At 41.6% G+C, this 26943-nt stretch overlaps 1 protein-coding gene across 9 annotated transcripts in view; it reads right to left on the bottom strand.

Moving 5' to 3' along the window:
- The window catches only part of GPBP1 (GC-rich promoter binding protein 1), an 86326-nt gene that overhangs the window by 41919 nt on the left and 17464 nt on the right, over window positions 1-26943 (bottom strand). For 8 of the 9 annotated variants that reach the window (XM_024246758.3, XM_024246759.3, XM_063723927.1 and 5 more), the window contains 1 exon segment: window positions 1973-2092. The exons of the other annotated variant lie outside the window; for it this stretch is intronic. In XM_024246758.3, the coding sequence (XP_024102526.1) occupies window positions 1973-2035 (63 nt within the window). In that variant the 5' untranslated portion in view covers window positions 2036-2092. 9 annotated transcript variants of the gene reach the window in all.

The following is a 26943-nucleotide window of genomic DNA, read 5'->3' as shown; positions in this document are numbered from 1 at the left end:
GCCCCTTTATTCCACCCAACCCCCACTCACAGAATGAAGGCTCTACCCCAGGTTCATCAGCCCAAAAACACTGAGGCCCTAATTGCTCTTGCTCCAGCTATCTTAGGGCAGTAGTTTCACACTGGAAAAACTTAGATTCAGGCTATTGCTCCACCTAGGGCATGGAGTAATGACTCAAAGATTTTGCCAAGGGTAAGAAGCAGTCTCTTAAAGGAACTAACTTTATTCAAACACTAACAGCCCTCTCAGAAACAATGGAGATATTGGTAGTAAGAAAATAAGAGGCTCCTCTCCATGAAGAGCAATAAGCTGAACAAGCAATAAGTAGTTTCACACTGGAAAAACTTAGAAGATTCAGGCTATTGCTCCACCTAGCCCATGGAGTAATGACCCAAAGATTTTGCCAAGAGTAAGAAGCAGTCTCTCAAAGGAACTAACTTTATTCACACACTAACAGCCCTCTCAGAAACAACGGAGATACTGGTAGTAAGAAAATAAGTAGCTCCTCTCCAGGAAGAGCAATAAGCTGAATCACAGGCCAGCTAGTTCTGAATGAAACTGAGAAAAAGATATGTAAGAAGAGCCCTACTAGGGTCAGAACCAACCTCAAGAGAGTGGGCCTCAAATCTACACCTGCCATAACTAAATTGGATTAGAGCATGGATCAAATTTAGGCCCCTCAGGCATTAATGAAAACAATAGAGCCATCAGCTGGGAATTAATGGAGCCTAACAGATGGGTTTGATATCAAATGAGGCAAACAGCTTTACAGAAAGATGGGGAAAGACACAGAAAACTCAGATAAATCACCCTCATCCCAAAGTGACTGTGCACAAACCCTTTACTCTGCACCTCAATCATTTTACTTTCCCTCATAAAGGAGATCAATATTTAAAATGAGTACAGCAGGGACTAAGAATAATTCTAAATCACCACATTCATGGAATTATGAACAAATTAGATAATGTTCAGCAAAGCACTTTGCGAAGTGAAGTACATCATGTATGGTGGATATCATTAACAAGTCAATCCATATAAGAGTAAAAAAAACAGTATAGAAAAAGGTAAGATGCTCTGTTCAAAGCATATGACTGGTAAGAATTAAAATTTGTGAAACTCTGATTACTACAAAAGACAACTTTGAAATAAATGGCTTAGTGTACACTGATGGTATAATAAAAACTGACTTGTTAACTAATAGAACAGGCTGGGCACGATGACGCATGCCTGTAATCCCAGCACTTTAGGAGACTGAGGCAGGCAGATCACTTAACGTCAGGCGTTAGAGACCAGCCTAGCCAACATGCCAAAACCTCACCTCTACTATTAATAAAAATACAAAAATTAGTCAGGCATGGTAACCCACACCTGTAATCCCAAATACTCAGGAGGATGAAGCAGAAGAATCGCTTGAACCCAGGAGATGTAGGCTACAGTAAGCCAAGATCATGCCACAGCAATCCAGCCTAGGAAACAGAGCGAAGCTTCGTCTCAAAAAAAAAAAAAAAAAATTTAATAGAGCCAACAAATGAAATAACTTAGATGGTAATATAAATGTTTTGGGTTTTTGTTTTTGTTTTGAGACAGTTTTGCTCTTGTTGCCCAGGCTGGAGTGCAATGGCACGACTTCAGGTCACCACAACCTCTGCCTCCCGGATTCAAGTGATTCTCCCACCTCAGCCTCTTGAGAATAGCTGGGATCACAGGCATGCATCACCACGCCTGGCTAATTTTGTATCTTTAGTAGAGACACGGTTTCTCCATGTTGGTCAGGCTGGTCTTGAACTCCTGACCTCAGGTGATCCACCCACCTCGGCCTCCCAAAGTGCTGAGATTACAGGGGTGAGCCACCGCGCCCGGCCACAAATGTACTTCTCTGCAAAGATATTATTACTCCTCCATGACTTAATTACATTTGTGTAAAAAATGAATGCAAGAGAAGCAGACAGAAAGAAAGATGTAGAAAGAGTACCTTTGTTGATGATGGTGGAGTAGGGAAATTAAGCCAGGCTGGAGCAAAGTCATGCTGCGCCATTTAGGTCCAGTCTCTCCAACTCAGTGAAACAAGGCTTCAACACCTCATGGCAAGTCCCTGTCATATAAAAATGGAAGGAATTAGACCTGCAGCTCCTGGCCAAAAATTATCGCCTTTATATTACAATGATCTTACTACTTACTACTATAGGATTCTATTTATAATGAAAATCTAGAAAAGACAAAACTACAGTGATAGAAAAATAGATCAACTTGGAGGGGGGATGACTGCAAGAAAGAAGAGGGAATTTTCTGGGTAACTGAGTATTATCTTGATTGTGGTGGTTATTACAACTGTACACATTTGTCAAACCTCAAATTATAAACTTAAACTGGTTTTTTCATAAAGTATACCTCAGTATAGCTTTTATTAAAAAATCAAATAGACAACTAGACATCAAATGTTTCCTGATATAACCCAAAATGAAATACAGAGTACCATCTATGATGTAGTCCTGTGCCCACCTAAAATAAAATTTGAAATTTGATTTAACTACCAATTAGCAGGACATTCAAGATGGAGAACAAGTTAAAGGACATCTGGGGGAAGCGATAATCTAAAAGTTAAATGAGCTGGTTTCTGCAACAAATAGTGGCTTTTAATGGGCAGATGAACTAAGAATCCTTTATGTGAACAAATCAACCTAAAAAAAAGAAAAGAAAATTATGAAACAATCAGAACTTTGAACATAAGCTGGATATTATTAAATGGCACTAAGGAATAATCACTTTAGATGTGATAATGGTATGGTGGTTATGATGTTTTAGAAGGAAGACATAGACCAGGCACAGTGGCTCATGCCTGTCATCCCAGCACTTTGGGAGGCCAAGGCGGGCAGATCACCTGAAGTCAGGAGTTCGAGACCAGCCTAGCCAACATGGTGAAACCCCATCTCTACTAAAATAAAAAATTAGCTGGGCATGGTGGTGGGTGCCTATAATCCTAGCTACTTGAGAGGCTGAGGCGGGAAAATCACTTGAACCTGGGAGGTGGAGGTTGCAGTAAGCCAAGATCACGCCACTGCACTCCAGCCTGGGCAACAGAGCAAGGCTCCCTCTCAAAAAAATAATTAAAAAAAGACATATACTCAAATCTTTACAACTAAATTGATGATACATCTAGACTTTTAAAATAAACCAGGGAATGGGCCAGGTGCAGTGGCTCACACGTATAATCCCATCACTCTGGGGGGGCTGAGGCAGACAGATGGATCACTTGAGGTCAGGAGTTCAAGACCAGCCTGGCCAGCATAGTGAAACCCTGTCTCTACCAAAAATACAAAAAAATTAGCTAGGTGTGGTGGTGTGCGCCTGTAATCCCAGCTACTCAGGAGGCTGAGGAAAGAGAATTGCTTGAACCTGGGAGATGGAGATTGCAGAGAGCCGAAACAGAGCCACTGCACTCCAGCCTGTGCAGCAACAAGAGCAAAACTCCGTCTCAAAAAAAAAAAGAAAAGAAAGGTTAAGAGTAACCAGATATAAGAAACAAATACAACTAGTTTAGTTAAAACTGACAATGTAAATGAAAATGTTTAAATGCTCATATGGGGCTGAGGGAGAAAAACTCTGATACAACTTGAAAACCTTAAGAGGAATTCCAATAAAACACTCATGAAACAAAATACAGGTTTTAAGACTATGTCTAACCAAAATATACTGCACATCACAAAAATTCAGGTATTCAGAGTCCTATGTATTTCTATTGGCATTAAATGTCAAAGTCTTGTGGAATAACAATGAAAACTAAGGTGTCCGAAAATTTATAAAAGATTTTTATTTTTTAACATGAAGTTAAATACTAAATGGTGCTTTGTGATACACACTTTTCCAACAACTTCCCGGCCAGAAACTTCAGAGAACTTAACCAAAAATGGGCTGGGCTCACATATAATCCCAACACTTTGGGAGGCTGAGGTGGGTGGATCACAAGCTCAGGAGTTCGAGATCGGCCTGGCCAAAATGGTGAAACCCCATAAAAATACAAAAATTAGCAGGGCACAGTGGTGGGCACCTGTAATCCCAGCTTCTCGGGAAGCTGAGGCAGGAAAATTGCTTGAACCTGGGAGGCGGAGGTTGCAGTGAGCCGAGATCGCGCCACTGCCCTCTAGCCTGGATGACAGAGCAAGACTCTGTCTCAAAAAAAAAAAAAAAATTTAAATTAAAATTGATAAATTTTCAAAAAGGCATATCATACAAAATGGTAAAAAGTTACGTAATGGCCGAGCACGACGGCTCACGCTTGTAATCCCAGCACTTTGGGAGGCCGAGGTGGGCAGATCACCTGAGGTTGGGAGTTTGAGACCAGCCTGACCAACACGGAGAAGCCTCATCTCTACTAAAAATACAAAATTAGCCGGGTGTGGTGGTGCATGCCTGTAATCCCAGCTACTCAGGAGGCCGAGGCAGGAGAATTGCTTGAACCCGGGAGGCGGAGGTTGCAGTGAGCAGAGATCGCGCCATTCTCCAGCCTGGGCAAGGAGGAAATTCCGTCTCCAACAAAAAAAAGAAAAAAAATCCCTGGAGGCAAACCACTAAAATCACCTATTCATTTCTGCAATGTCTTTATATTAACTTTAATTTAAATCTAGTTCTTAAAGTATGGGCCTGGTGTGGAGGCTCACACCTGTAATCCCAGCACTCTGGGAGGTGAAGTGGGAGGCTCCCTTGAGCCCAGGAGTTTGAGGCCAGCCTAGGCAACATGGTAAGACTCCCGTCTCTACGAAAAATTTTAAAGAATAGCTGAGTGTGGTGGTCCATGCCTGTAGTCCCAGCTGCTAGGGAGACTGACAGAAGAAGATTGCTTGAGACCAGAAGTTTGAGGCTGCAGTGAGCTATGATCATGCCACTGTACTCCAGCCCAGGTGACAGAGAAGATCGTATCTCAAAAAAAGAAGTTAATTCATGTTCTGAAAAAAGATTTTAAAAAAAGAAAAAAAAAAGCAGTATTGTTATGGCAGTTACACAAGTATATAAAGGCTAATTAAAGTTTCACAAGTTCCACACCACTCGTCTTAACTGCATTGTGCCATCTGATTTTGTCTCACCTTCCTTTCCCTGTGTATGTTATGGGTTGAACTGTGTCACCCCAACCAACAAGATTTGTATGTTGAAGTCATAGCCCCCAATACCTCAAATGTAGCAATATTTGAAGATAAGGTATTTAAAGAAGTGATTAACCGCAAATGAGGCGATTAGAGTGGGTTCTATTCCCATCAGACTGTGCCCTTACAAGAAATTTGGACACATGCAGATAAAAGGACCATGTGAAGAGGCAGCAAGCAGGCAGTCATTTGCAAGCCAAAGAGAGAGGTCTCAGAGGCAACCAACCCTCTGTTGATGCCTCTATCCTGAATTTAGAACCTCCAAAACTGAGAAAATAAATGTCTGTTGTTTAAGCCACCCAGTCTGTGGTATTTGGTTATGGCAGCCCTAGTAAACTACAAACAACTTTAGAAATAGACCAACTAAAATGTTTATGTATTAAATATTTCCTTTACACATACACAATAACCAGGTACATACAGGAGACAACTACCTTCCCCCCCCCCACCCCCAAAAAAAAGGCAAATCAACAGTCCTACTAACAACTCAGGAGTCAGGATTCCACAGCTTATTAGAAATCTTCTACTGGCCCCCCACTACTAAATTTGACTGGCTTAAAAAAAATTTTTTTTTAAGAAATCTGCTGGATTCTGTTATATCTGAAGGTCCCATGTGGACATAAAGAGTTTAAGATACACAAATACTGCTAGTATGAAAACCCTAATTTTTTTCTTTGTCACCCAATTTACAATTTATTCATGACATCCATGAAGAATAAAAATTTCCCCAGGAGAAAGCTGGTTCTGAAAAAAATAAAACCTAAGTGTACATCTTTAAGTGCACATGCCTGACTTTTAATTTTTAAAAAGAGATTATTCTTCAGACTAAAAAAGAATACTTTGGCAAAAAATACACAAATAGATGAGACTTTTTCCTCTTTCTTGTTATGTTTTATTTCTGACCCTACCAAATTTGTGCCACGTTTTCAAAGAAAAACTTACTCAAATTGATTTTGTCAGAACAAACTCACTGTCTTTATAACGATTTCAGAAAACTTTAAAATAAGCTTTAAAATCACAAAGACCATCAAAAACACCCAAAATCAACCAATAGCTAAGGAATTCTAACTACAACCAAAGTACAGAGTAAAAATCCTCAATGAAATACCAGTAAACCAAATTTAGCAGCATATTAAAAGGATTAAACACCATACAAAGTAGTATTTTCCCAGGAATGCAAGAGTGACTCAACATACAAAAATCAATCAATAATACACCACACTAATAACATGAAAGAAAAATACCAAATGATCATCTTAATTGATGCAGAAAAAGCACTTGACAAAATCTAGCACCCTTTAATTATAAAAATACTCAACAAACTAGAAACAAGAAGGAAACTTGCTCAACCTGATAAACAGCATCTATAAAAAAAAAAACCACAGCACATCATCCTCAATGGCGAAAGACTGAAAGCTTTCCCCTTAAGATCAGGAACAAGACAAGAATGCCCTTTCACAAGCTCTATTCAACACTGTAGTAGACGTCCTAACCATAGCAACTAGGCAAGAAAAGAAATGAAAGGCATCCTGAGCCACCACAGTGCAAAGCACCTGTAGTCCCAGATACTTGGGAGCCTGGGACGGGAGAAGTGCTACAGCCCCGCAGTTTGAGGCTGTAAAGTGCTATAATGGCACCTGTGAAAAGTACTACACTCCAGCCTGGGGAACATAGTGAGACAGTGTCGTATTTTTTTAAAAGGCATCCAAATTGGGAAGGAAGAGGTAAAATTATTCCTATTCACAGATTACATGATCTTATATAAATTCTAAAGAGTCCAGAAAAAATATGTATTAGAGCTAATTAAATTCAGGAACGCTGCAAGATACAAGATCAACACACAAAAACAGCTATTTATGTATACACTATTAACAATCCAAAAAAGAAATTAAGAAAACTCAATTCGCAGTAAAATCCAAAAGCATAAAATACCTATAACGAATAAATATAACCAAGAAAACGTTAAGACTTGCACACCAAAAACTATTAAAGACAATGCTGAAAGAAATGTTAAAAGACTTAAACAGAAAGACATCCCTGGCCGGGCACAGTGGCTCAAGCCTGTAATCCCAGCACTTTGGGAGGCCCAGGCACGTAGATCACGTGAGGTGCTGGCCAACATGGTGAAACCCCGTCTCTACTAAAATAAAATATTAGCTGGGCATGGAGGCAGGCACCTGTAATCCCAGCTATTTGAAGGCTGAGGTAGGAGAATCGCTTGAACCCAGGAGGCAGAGGTTGCAGTGAGCCGAGATCATGCCATTGCACTCCAGTCTGGACGACGGGGTGAGACTCTATCTCAAAAAAAAAAAAAAGAAAAACAAAAGACAGACAGACATCCCTGTGTTTGAGAACTGGGAAACAACATTGTTAAGACAGCGACACTACCCAAACATGATCTACAGATTCAACGTAATCGCTATTAAAATTCCAAAACTCGGCCAGGCTACAGTGGTTCACGCCTATAATCCCAGCACTTTGGGAGGATGAGGTGAGCAGATCGCTTGAGCTCAGTGGCTCAGGACCAGCCTGGGCAACATGGTGAACCCCGTCTCTACTAAAAATAAAAAAATTAGCCAGGCGTGGTGGCTCGTACCTGTGGTCCCAGCTACTTGGGACACTGAAGCAGAAGGATCGCTTGAGCCCGGGAAGTGGAGGTTGCAGTGAGCCAACCAAGATCACACCACTGCACTCCAGCCTGAGCGACAAAATGAGACCCTACTAATATGGAAGTGGGCAGGCAAGCGCTGGGAAGGGAAGGGCATGGTCCCTCGCTAGGGCTCCATCCCCAGTTCTGTGCCCACGGATCTAGGTGAGGACAGGCACTTCTGTTTTCCTGCCCAAATGCTGCATTTCCCAATACCACTCTGCCAGTCACACCCCTATCATGTTCCTATAAAACCCTCAGAGACTCTAGTAGGCAGAGACACAAATGGTTGGACGTCATCGAGAGGGACATATCGGCGGAAGAACACACAAACAGCTGGATGTCCAGGGGAGCATGCCGGTGGAAGACCACACTGACAGAGAGCAGGCTGGCAGGCCATCGACCAAAGAAGGGCGCAAAGTTTGGCTGGGTTTGGCTGGTGCGGTCAGAGGAGAGCCCAGGTCACTGAGCAGCAGGACTCCAGGGGAAAATACCCTCCCACTCCATCTCCCTCCTGGCTTCCCATCCATCTGCTGGAAACTTCCACTCAATAAAACCTTGCACTCCTTCTCCAAGCCCACATGTGATCTGATTCTTCCCATACACCAAGGCAAGAAAGCCCTCTGTCCTCGCGATAAGGCAGGGCGTCTAACTGAGCTAATAACACAAGCCGCCTACAGATGGCTAGACTAAAAGGGCACCCTGTAACACATGCCCACTGGGGCTTCAGGAGCTGTAAACACTCACCCCTAGGTGCTACCGTGGGGTCGGAGTCCCACAGCCTGCCCTGTCTGCATGCTCTCCCTAGAGATTTGAGCAGCGGGGCGCCAAAGAAGCAAGCCACAACCCCATCACACGCCCTGCAAGGGAGGATAAGAGAACTTTTCACTAAGTTTCACTATTTCAAAAAAGAAAAAAAATCCAACACTCTCTTTTGTGCAGAAATAAAAAAGGCCATTCTCAGTTTCCTTTGGAAGTGCAAGGGGCCCTAAACATCCAAAAACAATGCAGAAAAAGAATAAAGTTACAGAACTCACACTTCCCTATTTCAAAACTTACTGCAAAGTAATAGTGAGCTGGCCATTTGTAGATCTTCTTAGGAAAAATATTCAAGTCCTTTGCCCATTTTGATTATTTTTCTAGACAAAGTCTCACTCTACCACCCAGGCTGGAGTACAGTGGCAATACCATGACTCAATGCAGCCTCCACCGCCTGGGTGCAAACGACCCTACCACCTCATCCTCCCAAGTGGCTGGGAATATAGGCATGCCCCACCACACCCAGCTAATTTTAAAAATATTTTTCGTAGAGATGGGGTCTATGTTGCCCAGGTTGGTCTCAAACTCCCGGAATCAAGCAATCCTCGCACCTTGGCCATAGTGATCAAAACTGTACTATGGCCTAAGAACAGACACATAAACCAGAAATAAGCCCACACATCTATATCCAAGTTATTTTCAACAAGAGTGCTAAGATCATTCAATATGGAATTGTCTTTTCAAAAAACAGACCGGGACAACTAAATAGCCATTGGACCCCCCTACCTAAATCATATACAAAAATAAACTCAGCTGGGTGCAGCAGCTCACGCCTGTAATCCCAGCACCTTGGGAGGCCAAGGCAGGTGGATCGCTTGAGGTCAGGAGTTCGAGACCAGCCTGGCCAACATGGCAAAACCCAACATGGCATCGTTGTAGGTGCCTGTAATCCCAGTTACTTGGGAGGCTGAAGCAGGACAATAGCTTGAACCCAGGAGGCTGAGGTGGCAGTGAGCCGCGATCGCGCCACTACACTCCAGCCTGGGCAACAGAGCAAGATTCTGTCTCAAAAATAAATAAATAAAATAAACTCAAAATAAATCACAGACCTAAATATAAAAGCAAAAACTATAAAACTCTTGGAAGAAAACAGGGAGATAAAGCTTCCTGACCTTGGATTTGGCAATGAATTCTTAAATATGACACCAAAACCAAGAGTAACAATTAAAAACAAAAAACAAAAGAACTGAACTTCATGAAAATTTAAAACATGTGCAAAGAATATTATCTATAAAGTAAAAAGACAACTGACAGAAGAAAATATATGCACCTCATATCTAATAAGATCTAGTATCCAGAATATATAAAGAACTCTTACAACTCAACAACAAACAGACAACTCAATTTTAAAATGTACAAAGGGCCAAATGCAGTGGCTTGTGCCTGTAATCCCAGCACTTTGGGAGGCCAAGGCAGCAGGATCACTCGACCCAGGAGTTTGAGACTAACCTGGGCAACAGAGTGAGTCCTTAGCTCTACAAAAACTTTTTAAAAACTTAGCCAGGTGTGGTGGGGCACACCTGTATTCCCAGCCACTCAGGAGGCTGAGGTGGGAGGATCGCCTGTGACCAGGAGGTGGGTACTGCAGTGAGCCTTGATAGTGCCAGTGCACTATAGCCTGAGTAACAGAACAAGATCCTGTCTCAAAAAATATATAAATAAAATAAATAATAAAATAAAAATGGGCAAAGCACTTGAATATTTTCCCAAGAAGATAAACAATTGGCCAATAACCACATAAAATATACTCAATATCATTAGGGAAATGCAAATCAAAACCACAATGAAATACTACTTTGCTCCCACTAGAATGGCTATAATCAAAACAAGGGAAAAAAAAACAGAAAATAAATGTTAGCAAAGATGTGGAAAAACCAGAACCCTTGTATATTGCTGGTGTGAAGGTAAAAGGGTTCAACAACTGTAGAAGTTTGGCAATTCCTTAAAAAGTCAAACACACAATTACCACGACTCAGAAATACCATTTCTAGGTATATACACAGAAGAATTGAAAAAGGATGCTCAAATTGTTGTACACCAGTGTTCAAAACAGCACTATTCACAGTAGCCAAAAGGTAGAAACACCCCAAATGTCCATCAATAGACAAAAGAACAAAATGCGGCATACACAATGAAATCGTAACGATAAAAAGGAATGAATTACTAACACATGCTGAGTATAAACGTCAAAAACAAAGAGAAGCCAGACACAAAAGATCATGTTGTATGCCTCAAGTTATAAGTATCCATAACAAGTAAATTCATAGAGACAAAAAGCAGATTGGTGTTACTAGAGACTGTTGGGAGGGTAGAATGTGGGTGACTGCTTAGAGACAGTTTTCTTTTGGGGTGATGAAAACATTCCGGAACTTGATAGAGGTGGAGGCTCGAAAACACTATGAATGTACTAAATGCCAATGAATTGTATGCTTTAAATGATTAACTTTATGTGATGTTATTTTTACTTTAATAAAAGTAGTAGAGTACTATATTATGATCTCTTGAATAAATTAAAAAACATAATTCCAGATAAATATAAATAAATGTATGTAAATTTAGGAAACAGGTTACTCTATAATTTCTAAGTACCTCGTCCCCCCAAAAAATTAATTGCAGCTTTGCAGTGAAATAGCCTGACAAATGCGCCCTTAATCAACAAATCAAAGTGAACAACATCAGTAACAGAACAAACTGATATTGTGTGCCTGAACAAAACAAGCACCACTTACTTCTGTAATATTCTAGACCAAAGGTAAATAACCTGAATCTAAACATGAGAAAAGCCAAACCTGAGAGACACTAATATAACTGACCCAAAATTTTCAAAAGTGTCAGGTTTAAATTAAAAACATAATTTTTAAAAATCAATCAAACCAGGCAAAGTGGCTCATGCCTATAATCCCAGCACTTTGGGAGGCCCAGGTGGGGGGATCGCCCAAACCCAGGAGTTTAAGACCAGCCTGATCAACGTGGCAAAACCCGATCTCTACCAAACAAAATACAAAAATTAGCCAGGTGTGGTGGTGCAGGCCTGCTGTCCCAGCTACTCAGGAGGCTGAGGCAGGAGGATGGTTTGGGCCTGAGAGGTGGAGGTTGTAGTAAGCCAAGATTGAGCCACTGTACTCCAGCCTGGGCAACAGAGCCAGACTGACCAAAACAAAACAAAACAAACAAACAAAAAAAAACAAGCTGTAAAACATGTTTATTCTACTTTTGACTCACATTTTTAACTTTTAAAAACTATGACTTTTTATTCCACTGAATTGTTTGCTTCAGTTTTAACATAATTAACGAAACTTTTTAGTAGACATCTACTGCATGCTAAGTGATCTACAGACTTCCCTTGTTGATTCTGATTCAATGGTACTTAAGCATTGCATAGAAATCTGTTTTTAAATAAATACTAAGAGTTACAGGTCATCAGATAAGGATGGTAAATGTCCTACTATTCAAAGAAGAAAACACCTGTCTAAGGAACATGGCCTCTAAAGGTAGCAAAAATTCTACTGCTTCCCTATTTTTTAGATGTTTGGTCCAGAAAGAAGTATTCGATGTCTCATCTGTTAGTTACCAAGCTATCTGTTTACAGATCACATGATGTGAAACATGAAACTGCATTCATTAATTTTTAAGAAATCTAGGCTATTAGAAAGTCCCAACATTTGAAAACTTCCATTTTAATGTTCCTCTTATGTGAAATTTGTTAAGACTCCATCCTCTTCAGTTTACCTCTTAAGCTGTCAGCACCCTTCTATGCTCTTTTTCTTTTTTTTTTTGTTGAGACAGAATCTTGCTCTGTCACCCAGGCTGGAGTACAGTGGTACAATCTTGGGTCACTGCAACATCCCGCTCCTGGGTTCAAGCAGTTCTCGTGTCTCAGCCTCCCAAGTAGCTGGGACTACAGGTGTGTAGCACCACGTGGGCCTGGCTAAATATTTTTGTATTTTTAGTAGAGACAGGGTTTTGCCATGTTGCCCAGGCTGGTCTCGAACTCCTGCCCTCAAGTGATCTGCCCGCCTCGGCCTCCCAAAGTAAGAGGAGTACAGGTGTGAGCCACAGCGCCATACCCTTTCTATGCTTTACTTACATTTTTATCAAAAAAATCACAACAGGAAGTTACAAAAATTATTCTATGTTAAATTATTCCATATGAAAACTGCTATAAATGTACGTACGTACATACATACATACATATACATAAATATGGTACGTTCAGCCTCCTAAGAAAAATAAGGTGAAAAAAAGCATTATATTCTGGAAACAAGATGCTTTTAATTCTCAATTTTTGAGACATATTGAAGATGGAACACATAAAATATAACTGAACTTCAAAACTTACTTAACTTTCATATAAACTTCACTACCACAAGAAAATAAGCCTTACTCTCCATAAGGTAAACAAATTTCTACTTATTGAGCTTCTCTTTCCTTACAAACTGAAGCCGACTGAGTCATCCCTGAAATTTATTCTAACAGCCTATGGAATCCTTTTTTGTTTTAAAGATTAGCAAGTTTTAATTTAGAAATAAATTGCAAACAGTATGAACTCACTGGGATAAAATTTAATTTAAATCAACTCATTTATTGAACAGCTATTAATAATATGAGCAATATGGCCTAAGCACTGGAAGATACAAGGCATGAGAGGGCATTTCTGCCTCTAACAGCTTACAATCTAATAGCATTAACAAATAACCGTAATACAATGTTGCTGCCTCAAATCCTCTTAGAAGTGTAAACACAAGCAATTTTTTCTCTGAAATATTTACCAAAAAATGTCATCACTTTGAGGGTTCAAATGATAGATAAGCTTTAAAAAAAAAAACATGCTGCTGGGCACGGTGGCTCATGCCTGCAGCACTTTGGGAGGCTGAAAGAGGCTGATCACTGCAGGTCAGGAGTTCGAGACCAGCCTGGCCAACATGGAGAAACCCCAAGTCTACTAAAAATACATAAATTAGCCAAGCGTGGTGGCATGCGCCTATAATCCCAGCTACTCAGGACGCTGAGGCAGGTGAATCACTTCAACCTGGGAGGTGAAGGTTGCAGTGAGCCAAGATGAGGCCATTTGCACTCCAGCCTGGTGACAAGGGTGACACTCCATCTCAAAAAACAAAAACAAAAACAACGCTGGAGCCAGGCCCAGTGGTTCACGCCTACAATCCTAGCACTTTGGGAGGCCAAGGCAGGCCGACTGCTTGGGCCCAGGAGTTTGAGACCAGCCTGGTCAACATGGTGAAACCTCGCCTCTACAAAAACTAGCCGAGCGTAGTGGCATGCATCCGTAGTCCCAGCTGCTAGGAAGGCTGAGGTGGGAGGATCACCTGAGCCTGGGAAGTCAAGGCTACAGTGAGCAACGATCGCTCCATTACACTCCAGCCTAGGCAACCAAGTGAGACCCCATCTCAAAAAAAAAAAAAAAAAAGCCAGACTAACTTAAATTTTAAAAAGGCAGAATTATGAAAGATTAAAGTAATTTGCCCCTAAGCTATAAGAGCCAGTAAATGACAGAAACTAGGCAATGTGAACCCAGGTCCCCCTGCCTCAAAAGCCCACTTTTTCACTACAGTATCTCTCTCAAACTCTCCCACAGCAATTACTGAATGTTAACAAACCAATTCTCCTGACCCCTCCAAAGACATTTTTCAGAAAGTAACCAAATAACCCGTCTTCAAGACCTGTTTGTTTTAACAAGTTAATGAAATTTCTGCATTGCACTGCAATATCCATGTGTTTTAATATAAAAAAGAATGTTTACTTACTACCAAGTAAAATAATCTTACAGCAAGAGGCCTCCTTAGGTGTCGGCTACCCTAGGTGTTTCTTAAGCAATTTGTATAAAAAAACACTGCTGAACTATGTAAAACCCTAGAGATGGCTTAGTTCAGCATGGACAAAAATAAGGCTACATGACTATGGTATTATCAAAAAGAACTATCTGGCCAGATGCAGTGGCTCACGCCTATAATTCCAGCACTTAGGAGTTTGAACCCAGCCTGGGTGACACAGTGAAATATCATCCCTACTAAAAATTTTTAAAAATTAGGAGACCAATTTGAGTAATAACTCCATCCCCTGTGTGGCATGGGCAGCAATGCATCAATTGAAGTCTTTCTTTACTGGGAAAAAAGAAATTAGCTGCATATGGTAGCACACACTTGTAGTCCCAGTTTCTCAGGAGGGTGAGGCAGAAGGATCACGAGCCTGGGCAACAGAGGAAGGCCCTGACTCAAAAAAAGAAATACCTGACAATTACCTCATATGATACAGAATTTAACTTTTTAAAAAACAAGGCTCATGGCCGAGCGCAGTGGCTCATGCCTGTAATTCCAACACTCTGGGAGGCCGAGGAGGGCAGATTACCCAAGATCAGGAGTTCAAGACCAGCCTGGCCAAGATGGTGAAACCCTGTCTCTACGAAAAATACAAAAATTAGCCAGGCATGGTGGCTCACGCCTGTGTAATCCCAGCACTTTGGGAGGCCGAGTGGGCGAATCACGAGGTCAGGAGATCAAGACCGTCCTGGCTAACACGGTGAAACCCCATCTCCACTAAAAATACAAAACAGCTGGGCGTGGTGGCTGGCGCCTGTAGTCCCAGCTACTTGTTAGGCTGAGGCAGGAGAATGGCGTGAACCCAGGAGGCGAAGCTTGCAGTGAGCCGAGATCATGCCACTGCACTCCAGCCTGGGCAACAGAGTGTATCCCTTAAGATACAAAAGTAAGTTTTGTTGTTATTTAAAATTTTCAGGCCAGGCGCAGTGGCTGACACCTGTAATCTCAGCACTTTGGGAGGCCGAGGCGGGAGAATCACAAGGTCAGGAGTTCGAGGCCAGCGTGGCCAACTTGGTGAAACCCTGTCTCTACTAAAGATACAAAAAATTAGCCAGCCATGGTGGCGCAAGCCTGTAATCCCAGCTACTCGGGAGGCTGAGGCAGGAGAATCACTTGAACCCAGAAGGCAGAGGTGGCAGTGAGCCGAGATCGTGCCACTGCACTCCAGTCTGGGAGACAGTATGACACTCCATCTCAAAAAAAAAAAAAAAAAAAAAAAAATTCAAACTTATTTACTCAAGATACAAAAACTACAATGCTTTATGTTTTGTTTTAATTAAGCAGAAAATGAAATTACCTTCTCAAGCACTAACACAGAAAGAACATGGAATTTATCACCGTTTCTCCCTGCCTGCATCCATGCCTTGGCCAGCAGCATACTTCTAAAACGAAAGAAAAGGAAGGAGGAAGGAAAGGGAAGGAAGTGGGGGGGGGGGAGGAGAGAGGCTGCGGGGAGGGGCGGGGAGGGGCGAGGCGGGGCGAGGCGGGGCGAGGTGGGGCGAGGCGGGGCGGGGCGGGGCGAGGTGAGGTGAGGTGAGGCAACAAAGTCACTTTAAGAATGGGCCACAGACAGAGCAAGACTTCGTCTCAAAAAAAAAAAAAAAAGAATTTCAAGTAAGGGCCAGGCGCAGTGGCTCACGCCTGTAATCCCAGCACTTTGCGGCGGGTAGATCACTTGAAGTCAAGAGTTCCAAAAGAAAAAAAAAAACCCCATTGTTAAAAATACATCTGAAACCACTAGGTCTAGTCAACCAAACACCACTTAATATATTCCAGGTATACCTAAATTCAAGTAGTATGGGGACAGTAGGGGGTCTTGAACAGCACACAGCAGTATGAGAAATCAGAACTTAATCCAGCAGGCAAGGGAAGTATTTAGAAGTTTTAAAGTGATAATTACATATCTGAAAGTATACTTTCAGAAAATAAATCTTGCAGGGAGGGATAGCATTAGGAGATATACCTAATGTAAATGACGAGTTAATGGGTGCAGCACACCAACGTGGCACATATATACATATGCAACAAACCTGCACGTTGTGCACATGTACCCAAGAACTTAAAAGTATAATAAATATATATATATTAAAAAAAAGAAAAGAAAATAAATCTGGTAGCAATGTGTTAAAGGAAGGCGAAGTGTCACCTTTCAATTCTTATCTCCTTCAGCCACTTTCCTTTCCAGGGCTAACCCAACACACCACATTACTGGTTTCTCCTGTATCCCTACGGCTGCTCCTCCTCAGTCTCATCAGGTTCCACCCATCCCTAATGTTCATATATCCCAATGTCCAGTCCTAGTTCTAACACTAATAATATAAAACTGTAAGTCAAAAACTATAAAAAATAGTCAGAAACTAAATAAATACTATGACACAGCTGACTTTTGTTATATCTACAAAACAGGAATATCACTAGTTTTACTTCACAGGAGTATCATTACATACAACTATTTTGTATGTTAAAAGAACATAAATATTGTGGAATTGATATAGTAGCATTCTGAAAGAACACAGAAAAGAACTGTACTAAGTGTACCCTGCCATTGTAAATGTACTCTTTGATTTTGAGAAATATTTATTGGAGTCCAAATCATGATTGACTCATATTAAATCCTACTTTATCATCATGAGATATAGTAAGATTTTTCCTGTTTAACAGATGCCTATTACCTAAAGAAACAAAATACTTTTAAGCATAAAATTATTGCAACTGCAAAGCCAAACAATATATTCATAACTGGAAAAAAACAAAATGTGAAGCAAATGACACTAAAGTACCAAAAAGAATTAAATAATTACTAATAAATATTTATTTGAGACAGTCTCACTCTGTCACCCAGGCTGCAACCTCTGCCTCCGAGGTTCAAGCAATTCTCCTGCCTCAGCCTCCCGAGTAGCTGGATTACAGGCACGCGCCACGATGCTCAGCTAATGTTTGTATTTTTAATAGAGACAAGGTTGCACCATGTTGGCCAGGCTGGTCTTGAACTTCTGACCTCAAGCAATCCGCCGTCTCAGCCTCCCAAAGTGCTGAGATTACAGGTGTGACCGCGCCCGGCCTAATAAATATTTATAAAGAACTACAGAAAACTAAGAAAACTATGATAACCACTACTATAATAGAAATATAAAAATACTCAATTTACACAAGATACTGAACTTGTTTATTCTGTTCATTAGTACCCATTACAAATACAACAGTATTTCAAGTTCATGATGGCATCCTGACTTCAAAGATCCTATTAAAAAGGTAATACAAAGGAGTTAAATAATAATAAAGGAATAAAACTGTGATAATGAAAAGGAGATGAGCCACTTCATGAAATTTTTGGAATGACATAAATGAAAGCATAATAACTGATGAAACTAGACAATGAAAGCCAAGGCCTAGAATACATGTGGAAGGTAGAATACAGTGGGAAGATCTGCTCCCTAGAATGCTGAAATGATTTAGGACTGCAAAACTGCAGATACAAAGGAGGGCAGAGTGGGAAATGGGATTGAAAAGAAGTAGCTGAAAAATTTGAATGCACAATTGCCTACATGAATATAAGCAAACATATAAACATAACAACGACACCGAAACAAAAAAGAAAGGTAGATTCTCTCAAACACAAATAAGGAGCTAATATGGGTTCCAGCACCAAAAGATATTTGGCTTTTCAGGGTCCTAGAACATTGACAGCCGTTCAATAAGCACTGCTCACATACACATAACTCTCAAACAACTTTTTATTGCCTCATTCTTAAATATGAAAGAATCATCATCAAACATTTTAAGCAAAGTAGCAAATGCAAGAGATCATTAAAAAAAAAAACTATGAACAAAAAGGAAACAAAGAACTTAAGAAATAACTAGCAAGATAAATGAATTTTTCAGAACCAAGGACAAAGAACAACTTCTAGAAAGAAAACACCACCTGCCTGCAAATGAAGAAAAAAATGAGACATCAAGCAAAAAAAACTGAAGCAGGCCGGGCGCGATGGCTCCCGCCTGTAATCCCAGCACTTTGAGAGGCTGACGTGGGTGGACCACCTGAGGTCAGGAGTTCTAGGCCAGCCTGGCCAACATGGCAAAACCCCATCTCTACTAAAAATACAAAAACTTAGCTGGGCATGGTGGCAGGGGCTTGTAATCCCAGCTACTTGGGAGGCTGAGGCAGGAGAACTGCTTGAACCAGGAGGCGGAGGATGCAGTGAGCTGAGATCGCGCCACTGCACCCCAGCATGAGCAACAGAGCGAGACTCTGTCAAAAAAAAAAAAAAAAGGCAAAATGATATTCTTTTACAATTTTGGGAAGCCTAGGGACTGCTTCAGGAGAGTTCCTGCTCTGAGCATGGAAATAAAGATTCTATGATGATTCTTCTCCTCAAATGGAGGAGGACAATGTGTAGGAAAGCCTTGTAAACTGTAAACTACTATATAAATTACTTTTTTTAAAAAAATGGGCTAGGCGTGATGGCCAGGCAGGAGGATCGCTTGAGGTCAGGAATTTAAGATCAGCCTGGGCAACATAGTGAAACCCTGTCTCTACTAAAATTCAAAACAGGCCGGGCGTGGTGGCTCACGCCTATATCCCAGCACTGTGGGAGGCTGAGGCAGGCGAATCACTTGAGGCCAGGAGTTCGAGACCAGCCTGGCCAACATGGTGAAATCCCATCTCTACTAAAAATAAAAAAATTAGCCAGGTATGGTGGTGCACTCCTGTAATCCCAGCTACTTGGAAAGCTGAGGCAGGAGAATCACATGAACCCAGGAGGCGGAGGTTGCAGTGAGCCAAGATAGTGCCACTGAACTCCAGCCTGAGCAACACAGCAAGACTCCATCTCAAAAATAATAATAATAATAAAATAAAATTCAAAACAATTAGCCAGGCATGGTGGCACACGCCTGTGGTTCCAGCTACTTGGGGGGCTGAGGCAGGACAATGGCTTGAGCCCAGCAAGTCAAGGTTGCAGTGAGCCCTGATTGTTCCACTGTATCACTCCAGCCTGGAAGACAGAGCGAGACCTTGTCTCCAAAAATAAATAAATAAATAAATAAATAAATTATGACAATTTTATTTAAATCCTAGTCCTTTTAGCACCAGGAAAGCAAATTTGTTCAAGTGGTTATTTGCCATTTATAGCATGTGATGCTACACAACACAAAACAGGTGGAAAACAAAGGTGCACTAAGGTAATGCTTATCCTGAAATTACCAAATGTGAAATCCACCAGATTAAATTTCTCTACTATGAATTTGATAACAAATTAATTCCATAACTGGTTACTTGGTGTTGAAACTCCACATCAGTAAAGAACAGTCAAAGAAGTCTTGACTCTGAGGCCCAGCATGCTGGCTTACACCTGTAATCTCAGCACTTCTGGGGAAGTTAAGACGGGAGGATCACTTGAGGCCAGGACTTTGAGACCAGCCTGGCCAAAAAGAGAGTCCTTGGCTCTACAAAATATTAAGAAAATAAAAAAATAGGCTGGGCGCGGTGGCTCACGCCTGTAATCCCAGCACCTTGGGAGGCCGAGGAGGGCGGATCACGAGGTCAGGAGATCAAGACCATCCTGGCTAACAGTGAAACCCCATCTCTAGTAAAAATACAAAAAATTAGCCGGGCGAGGTGGCGGACGTCTGTAGTCCCAGCTACGCGGGAGGCTGAGGCAGGAGAATGGCGCGAACCCCGGGGGGCGGAGCCTGCAGTGAGCTGAGATAGCACCACTGCACTCCAGCCTGGGTGAAAGACCAAGACTCCATCTCAAAAAAAAAAAGAAAAGAAAAAAATCTCAACTTTAAAAACTGAAAGTAAGTAGGCAGAGATAGTAAATGCTGACAAAAAGTAACCATCATATGGAAAAGGAAATACTGAGAGCCTATGTGCAGATATCATATCGACTTTTACATATCTCAACTCTTGGGAAAAAAAAAAAAAAAAAATTTTTTTTTTTTTTGAGATGGAGTTTCGCTCTGTCACCCAGGCTGGAGTGCAGTGGGGCGATCTCAGCTCACTACAACCTCCGCCTCTCTAGTTCAAGTGATTCTTCTGCCTCGGCCTCCAGAGTAGCTGGGACTACAGGCGCATGCCACCACACCCGGCTAATTTTTGTATTTTTAGTAGAGACGGGGTTTCACCACATTGGCCAGGAGGGTCACGAACTCCTGACCCGATCCACCCGCCTCGGCCTCCCAAAGTGTTGGGATTACAGGCACTCACAAGCCACTGCGCCCAGCCGAAAAACGTATTTTAATATTCATTTCACAAATAAAAAACCTTGGGCTTAAACAGGTTGTGCCTAAGTCATCACAGCTAGCTCCTAATGAGCTTCAAATACAAGCAAATACATCTTACTCCACTCTTTTTTCTTCTACATTATGGTACAGAATTCAGTTTTAAAACTACAACTTCGCCAACTACAACAAAATAGGCTTTATAATTTGTATGTCCCAGGCTGATCAACTTCCTAGAATTAGAAAGTAATTAATTAAACAAAATGTTAAGAATCAAATTTCTAGGCCAGACGTGGTACACTTTGGGAAGTCAAGGCAGAAAGACCATTTATGCCCAGGAGTTGGAGACCAGCCTGGGCAACACAGGAAGACTCCATCTCCACAAAATATACAATTAGCCAGGCATGATGGCATGTGCCTCTAGTCCCAGCTACTTAAGAGGCTAACGTGGGAGGATCACTTGGGCCAGGAGGTCAAAGCTGCAGTGAGCTGTGATCGTGCCACTGCACTCTAGCCTGGGCAATAAACCCTGTCTCAAAAAGAAAAAAGAACTCAATAGAAAAATGGGCAAAGGATATAAACAAAGTTCAAAGAAACTGATCTTATACATGGAAAATTTTTATTCTCATTCCAAAAAAAAAACCCATCCTCAAAAACCTAAAATCAGAACTGCCATATGATCCAGCAAGCCCACTGCTGGGTATATACCCAAAACAAAGGAAATCAGTATATGGAAAAGATATCTGTATTCCTATGTTTACTGCAGTAATATTCACAACAGCCAAGACACAGAATCAACCTTACTGTCAATCAACGAATGAATGGATATAGAAAACATGGTATGTATATGGCTATGGAATATTATTCGGCCATAAAAAAAAGAACAAAATCCCGTCATTTGCAACAAGGATGGAACCAGAGGACAGTATGTTAAATGAAATAACCCAGGCACAGAAAAACAAATACTGCCACATTCTCTTACGTGGGAGGTTAAAATGAACTCACAGATAGAGGAGAATAATGGTTACTAGAGGCTGAGGAGTGGGAAGGTTGGGGAGATAAAGAGCGGGTGGTTAGTTGGTACAAAAATAGATAGAAGGAATAAGATCTAGTATCTGGTAGCACAACAGGGCAATTACAGTTAACAATAATTATATATTTCAAAATAACTAAAATGCAGTTGGAATGTTTCTAATATAAAAAATTATGAATGCCTGAAGTGATATTCCCACTACCCTGATTTGATCATTACACACTGTATGCTTGTATCAAAATATGTGCTCCTTAAATATGTGTAACTATTATGCATCCATAAGTAGAAACATATATATATATATTTTTACACAAGGCAAAAATGCCAAACAAAAAGGTCTGATACACCTCATTAGCACTAGAAATTTACATTGGTACACCTCTATGGAGAACAACTGGGCATTATCCCAAATTACACTCAGAAATTCACTTACAGGAACTTGCCTTATATTTACGAGAACTATTCACTAGCACTACTCATAATAGCAAGAAAGAAACAAAAACAAGAAACAGGCTAATGTACCTCAATAGAGATCTAGTTATACTACCATGCAGCCAATAAAAAGAATGAGGTAACTTTACACATATTAATATGGAATAATGTTCTAAGTTCATTAAGCAAAAAAAGACTGTAGAGCAGGTTAGACATGATGCTACTACTTGTATTAGAAAGCAAAAGAATGTGGTTTTATATACATCTCTAAAATACATAAGAAACTAACAGTGGTTTCCGCAGAGGGGAACTGCTGAGAAACAGGATTAAAGGGGTGACTTTCCCCTAAACCTCTTGTGGTACACCTTTTGTAATTTCTGTGCATAAATTCAAAAGAATTTTAAATCTTTTTTAGTCTGACTCAATTTTACTGTTTCCTGAATAAACTTTTTTTTTTTCAAATCCTTAAACTCTTAATCCATTTTTTTTCTGAAACTGAGGCTGAAGACCAATCATCCCACCAAGCACAGGAAACAAGTTCCAACAAATTAATTTTTTAAATGTGCCTAACCCTACGAACCAGATAGCACTAACAAAGACAGAATACTTCTCATATTTTTTTTTTTTTTGAGACACGGTCTCACTCTATTGCCCAGGCTTGAGTGCAGTGGCATGACCTTGGCTCACTGCAACCTCCACCTCCTGGGCTCAAGCGATCTTCCCACCTCAGCCCCCCAAGCAGGTGGGACTACAGGCACAAGTCACCATGCCCAGGTAGTTTTTGTATTTTTTTGTGGAGATGGGGTTTCATCATGTTGCCCAAGCTGGTCTCAAATTCCTGAACTCAAGTGATCTCCTACCTCGACCTCCCAAAGTGCTGGATTACAGGAGTAAGCCACGGCACTTGGCCTAGGCAGTTTCTTTTTGAGATGGAGTTTCGCTCTTGTCACCCAGGCTAGAGCACAATGGCTCGATCTCGGCTCACTGCAACCTCGGCCTCCCAGTTCAAGCAATTCTCCTGCCTCAGCCTCCTGAGTATCTGGGATTACAGGTGCCCGCCACCATGCCCAACTAATTTTTGTACTTTTAGTTGAGACAGGGTTTCACCATGTTGGCCAGGCTGGTCTTGAACTCTTGACCTTAGGTGATCCACTCGCCTTGGCGTCCCAAAGTGCTGGGATTACAGACATGAGTTACCGTGCGCGGCCAGCAGTTTCTTTAACATTCATCTCATTTAGTCCTCATCCCATCCCCAGGAGGTTGATGTTACCTTCTTTTCAAAACAAGAAAAATAAGTGTTTATATAAATGTGAAGTCCATTTTAAAGTTCCCAAGATCATATAGCAGCTGAAACTCTAACTACTCTGGATACGTATATATACTATAAGTAACACAGGATAATCAGGCAGAGATCTTACCTAACACAAAACATTAGCCTTCGTAATAGACACATAAGTAACTCCTAATATTTTTTTTTTTTTTGAGACGGAGTTTCGCTCTTGTTGCCGAGACTGGAGTGCCATGGCGTGATCGCAGCTCACCGCAACCTCCGCCTCCCGGGTTTAAGCGATTCTCCTGCCTCAGCCTCCTGAGTAGCTGGGATTACAGGCATTCACCATCACGCCAGGCTAATTTTGTATTTTTAGTAGAGACGGCGTTTCTCCATGTTGGTCAGGCTGGTCTCGAACTCCTGACCTCAGGTGATCCACCTACCTCGGCCTCCCAAAGTGCTGGGATTACAGGCGTGAGCCACCGTGCCCAGCCAATTCCTAAATTTTAAGTTTTACTCAGGCACTGTCTTACACTACTGCTGTGTCAAAAAGTACAAAATACAGGTCTCAATCACCTAGACAGGTAAAAGATGAGCAGTTTGAGCTACCACTGCAATCTAGTGCTATCCCCAAACAGACTACTGTCCTCTCAGCAAATTAAGTACTCAGAAGTACTTAACAGGAAGTACTTAATAGAAATGTGAAACTACCAGTCAAGTTAAAAGAAAAAAATTAACGCACCCAGCTCAGGTAAGTGCATTTTTCAAGTAGTTTTCAATCTAGCCAGTGTTCCAGAAACAATTTCAACACTCTCCTGAGGATACTCACCTGTAACAGCCTCAAGTTTAGCATCCTTCTAAGAGCTTCAGTAAATAAGGTCCTTGCAAGGGATCTATAACATGTTTTTCTTACATAGAACGAAAACAAGATCACACAGGTAAACTTTGTAACACCAAAAATAATTAAAGCTCTGTGGACATTTATCTGCATTAGTTTCCTCCTCAAAGACACACTACAAATGAACTATCATGGTCTGATCTCTGAAAATGAGAAGTCTTAAATACTGCTCATATATTTCAAAGTCACTCCTTAAAACCTAGATAGGCCGGCATGGTGGCTCACGCCTGTAATCCCAGCACTTTGGGAGGCAGAGGCGGGCGGATTATGAGGTCGAGAGATCGAGACCATCCTGGCCAACACGGTGAAACCTCGTCTCTACTAAAACTACAAAAATTAGCTGGGTGTGGTGGTGTATGCCTGTAGTCCCAGCTACTTGGGAGGCTGAGGCAGAAGAATCGCTTGAACCCAGGAGGCGGGGGTTGCAGTGAGCTGAGATCGCACCACTGCACTCCAGCCTGGTGACAGAGTGACACTTGGTCTCAAACAAACAAACAAAAAAACCTAAAGATAGATGTATTTTGTTTCTTTGAACCTGAGAGCAAAAATTACCTAGGTTTCAAGACTTCTGACTCAAGAGTTCAAAACTGGGGAAATTTTTAAAGGCAACGGTCACAGTAAACAAATCTTTATGAGATGAGGCAGTCCCTTCAAAAAGCTAAGAGCAAGGCCAGGCACGGCAGCTCACACCTGTAATTCAAGCACTTTGGACAGCAGAAGCACATGGATCACTTGAGGTCCGGAGTTCAAGACAAGCCTGGCCAACATGGCGAAACCCGCCTCTACTAAAAATACAAAAACTAGCTGAATTAGCTGGTCATGATGGCAAGCGCCTGTAATTCCAGCTACTTGGGAAGCTGAGGCACAAAAATCACTTGAACCAAGGAGGCAGAGGTTGCAGTAAGCCAAGGTTGTGCCACTCACTCTAGCCTGGGTGATGGAGAAAGCCTTAAAAAAAGAAAAGAAAAGAAAAGAAAAAACAGCTAAGAGCAGCCAGGCACAATGGCTCACACCTGTAACCCCAGCACTTGCGGAAGCCAAGGCGGGCAGATCACTTGAACCCCAGAGTTCAAGACCAGTCTAGGCAACATGGCAAAACCCCATCTCTACCAAAAAATACAAAAATTAGCCAGACGTGCTGGTACATACCTGTAGTCCCAGCTACTCGGAAGGCTGAGGCGGGAAGATTGCTTGAGCCTAGGAGGTCAAGGCTGCAGTGAGCTGTGATCATGGACCACACTAGCCTGGATGACAGAGCAAGACCTTGTCTCAGGAAGAAAACAAAAATGCTGACAGCAAATCCAAAGCTAGCCTTGAATCTAGCAGACAAAAAGCTCATATAACAAATTATTTAATTCTAGGCACATAAAATAGGTTTTTCTTTTTAAATGAGACGGAGTCTTGCTCTGTCACCCAGGCTGGAGTGCAGTGGCATGATCTCAGCTCACTGCAACCTCCACCTCCTGGGTTCAAGTGGTTCTCCCGCCTCAGCCTCCCAGTAATCGAGATTACAGGTGCATGCCACTACACTGGGCTAATTTTTGTACTTTCACCATGTTGGCCAGGCTGGTCTCGAATTCCTGACCTCAGGTGATCCACCTGCCTCAGCCTCCCAAAGTGCTGGGATTACAGGTATGAGCCACCCTGCCCAGCTGATAAAACAGCTTCTAAATAACATGACAACAAATCAACCCTCCTATAATCCAATAACAAATTCCACCTAGTCCCCAAGCAGTTAAAAATAGCTCTATAATAAAAACAACCATATACAACCAATCCCCCCCCCCAAAAAAAGTAAGGCTAAATTATTTATAGATGTTAATAGTTCTTTTACTGTGCAAATAAGTGCACTGAGACTACAACAGTAAACAAATGAGACAAGGTCCCTGCTCTCAAAGAGCTTCTGTGATAAAGATGGGCACAGAGTAAACAAGATAATTATAGGCTGTGCTTTAAGTGAAATAATATAGAATAATAAGAGAAATCAGAGTATTGAATAGAGTGGCCCACTTTACACAGAATGGTTAGAAAATCTCAGAGGAGGTTAGGTTTGAGCTAAAATTGAGCGGACAAGGGAAGAACAGAGAGGAGGGAACAAATATAAAGAAAAATGTCTCCTGTGTTCAGGTAAGAGAAAGAAGGCCAATGGGCCAGTAAGTAAGCAAGGTTCCAGAGAAGCAGAGGGAACAAATAAACAATGCAGATCCTTGCAGGCTATAGAGTATGCATGTTATTTTTAGATCCAATGGAAAAACATTAAAGGGTTTTAAGCACAATAATGACACAATCTTGAATATCATTTTTAAAGGATCACTCTGCTCTGTGAACAGTGAACTAGAGTACACAATGGTACAGGAATAAAGTTAAAAGGCTACTACAGTAGTTCAACTGAAAAAAGAAAGCGGGCCAAGCACAGTGGCTCAGGCCTGTAATCCCAGCACTTTGGGAGGCCAAGGTGGGTGGATCACCTCAGGCCAGGAGTTCGAGACCTGCCTGTCCAACATAGTAAAACCCTGTCTCTACTAAAAATACAAAATTAGCTGGGCTGGGCATGGTGGCTCACGCCTATAATCCCAACACTTTGGGAGGCCTAGGTGGGCAGATCACCTGAGGTCAGGAGGTCAAGACCAGCCTGGCCAACATGACAAAGCCC

The sequence above is a fragment of the Pongo abelii genome, chromosome 4, assembly GCF_028885655.2.
Source record: "Pongo abelii isolate AG06213 chromosome 4, NHGRI_mPonAbe1-v2.0_pri, whole genome shotgun sequence".
In the NCBI taxonomy this organism is placed as follows: Eukaryota; Metazoa; Chordata; class Mammalia; order Primates; family Hominidae; genus Pongo; species Pongo abelii.
The sequence above is the reverse complement of the archived record's forward strand: the minus strand, read 5'-3'. Positions and strand labels throughout refer to the sequence as shown.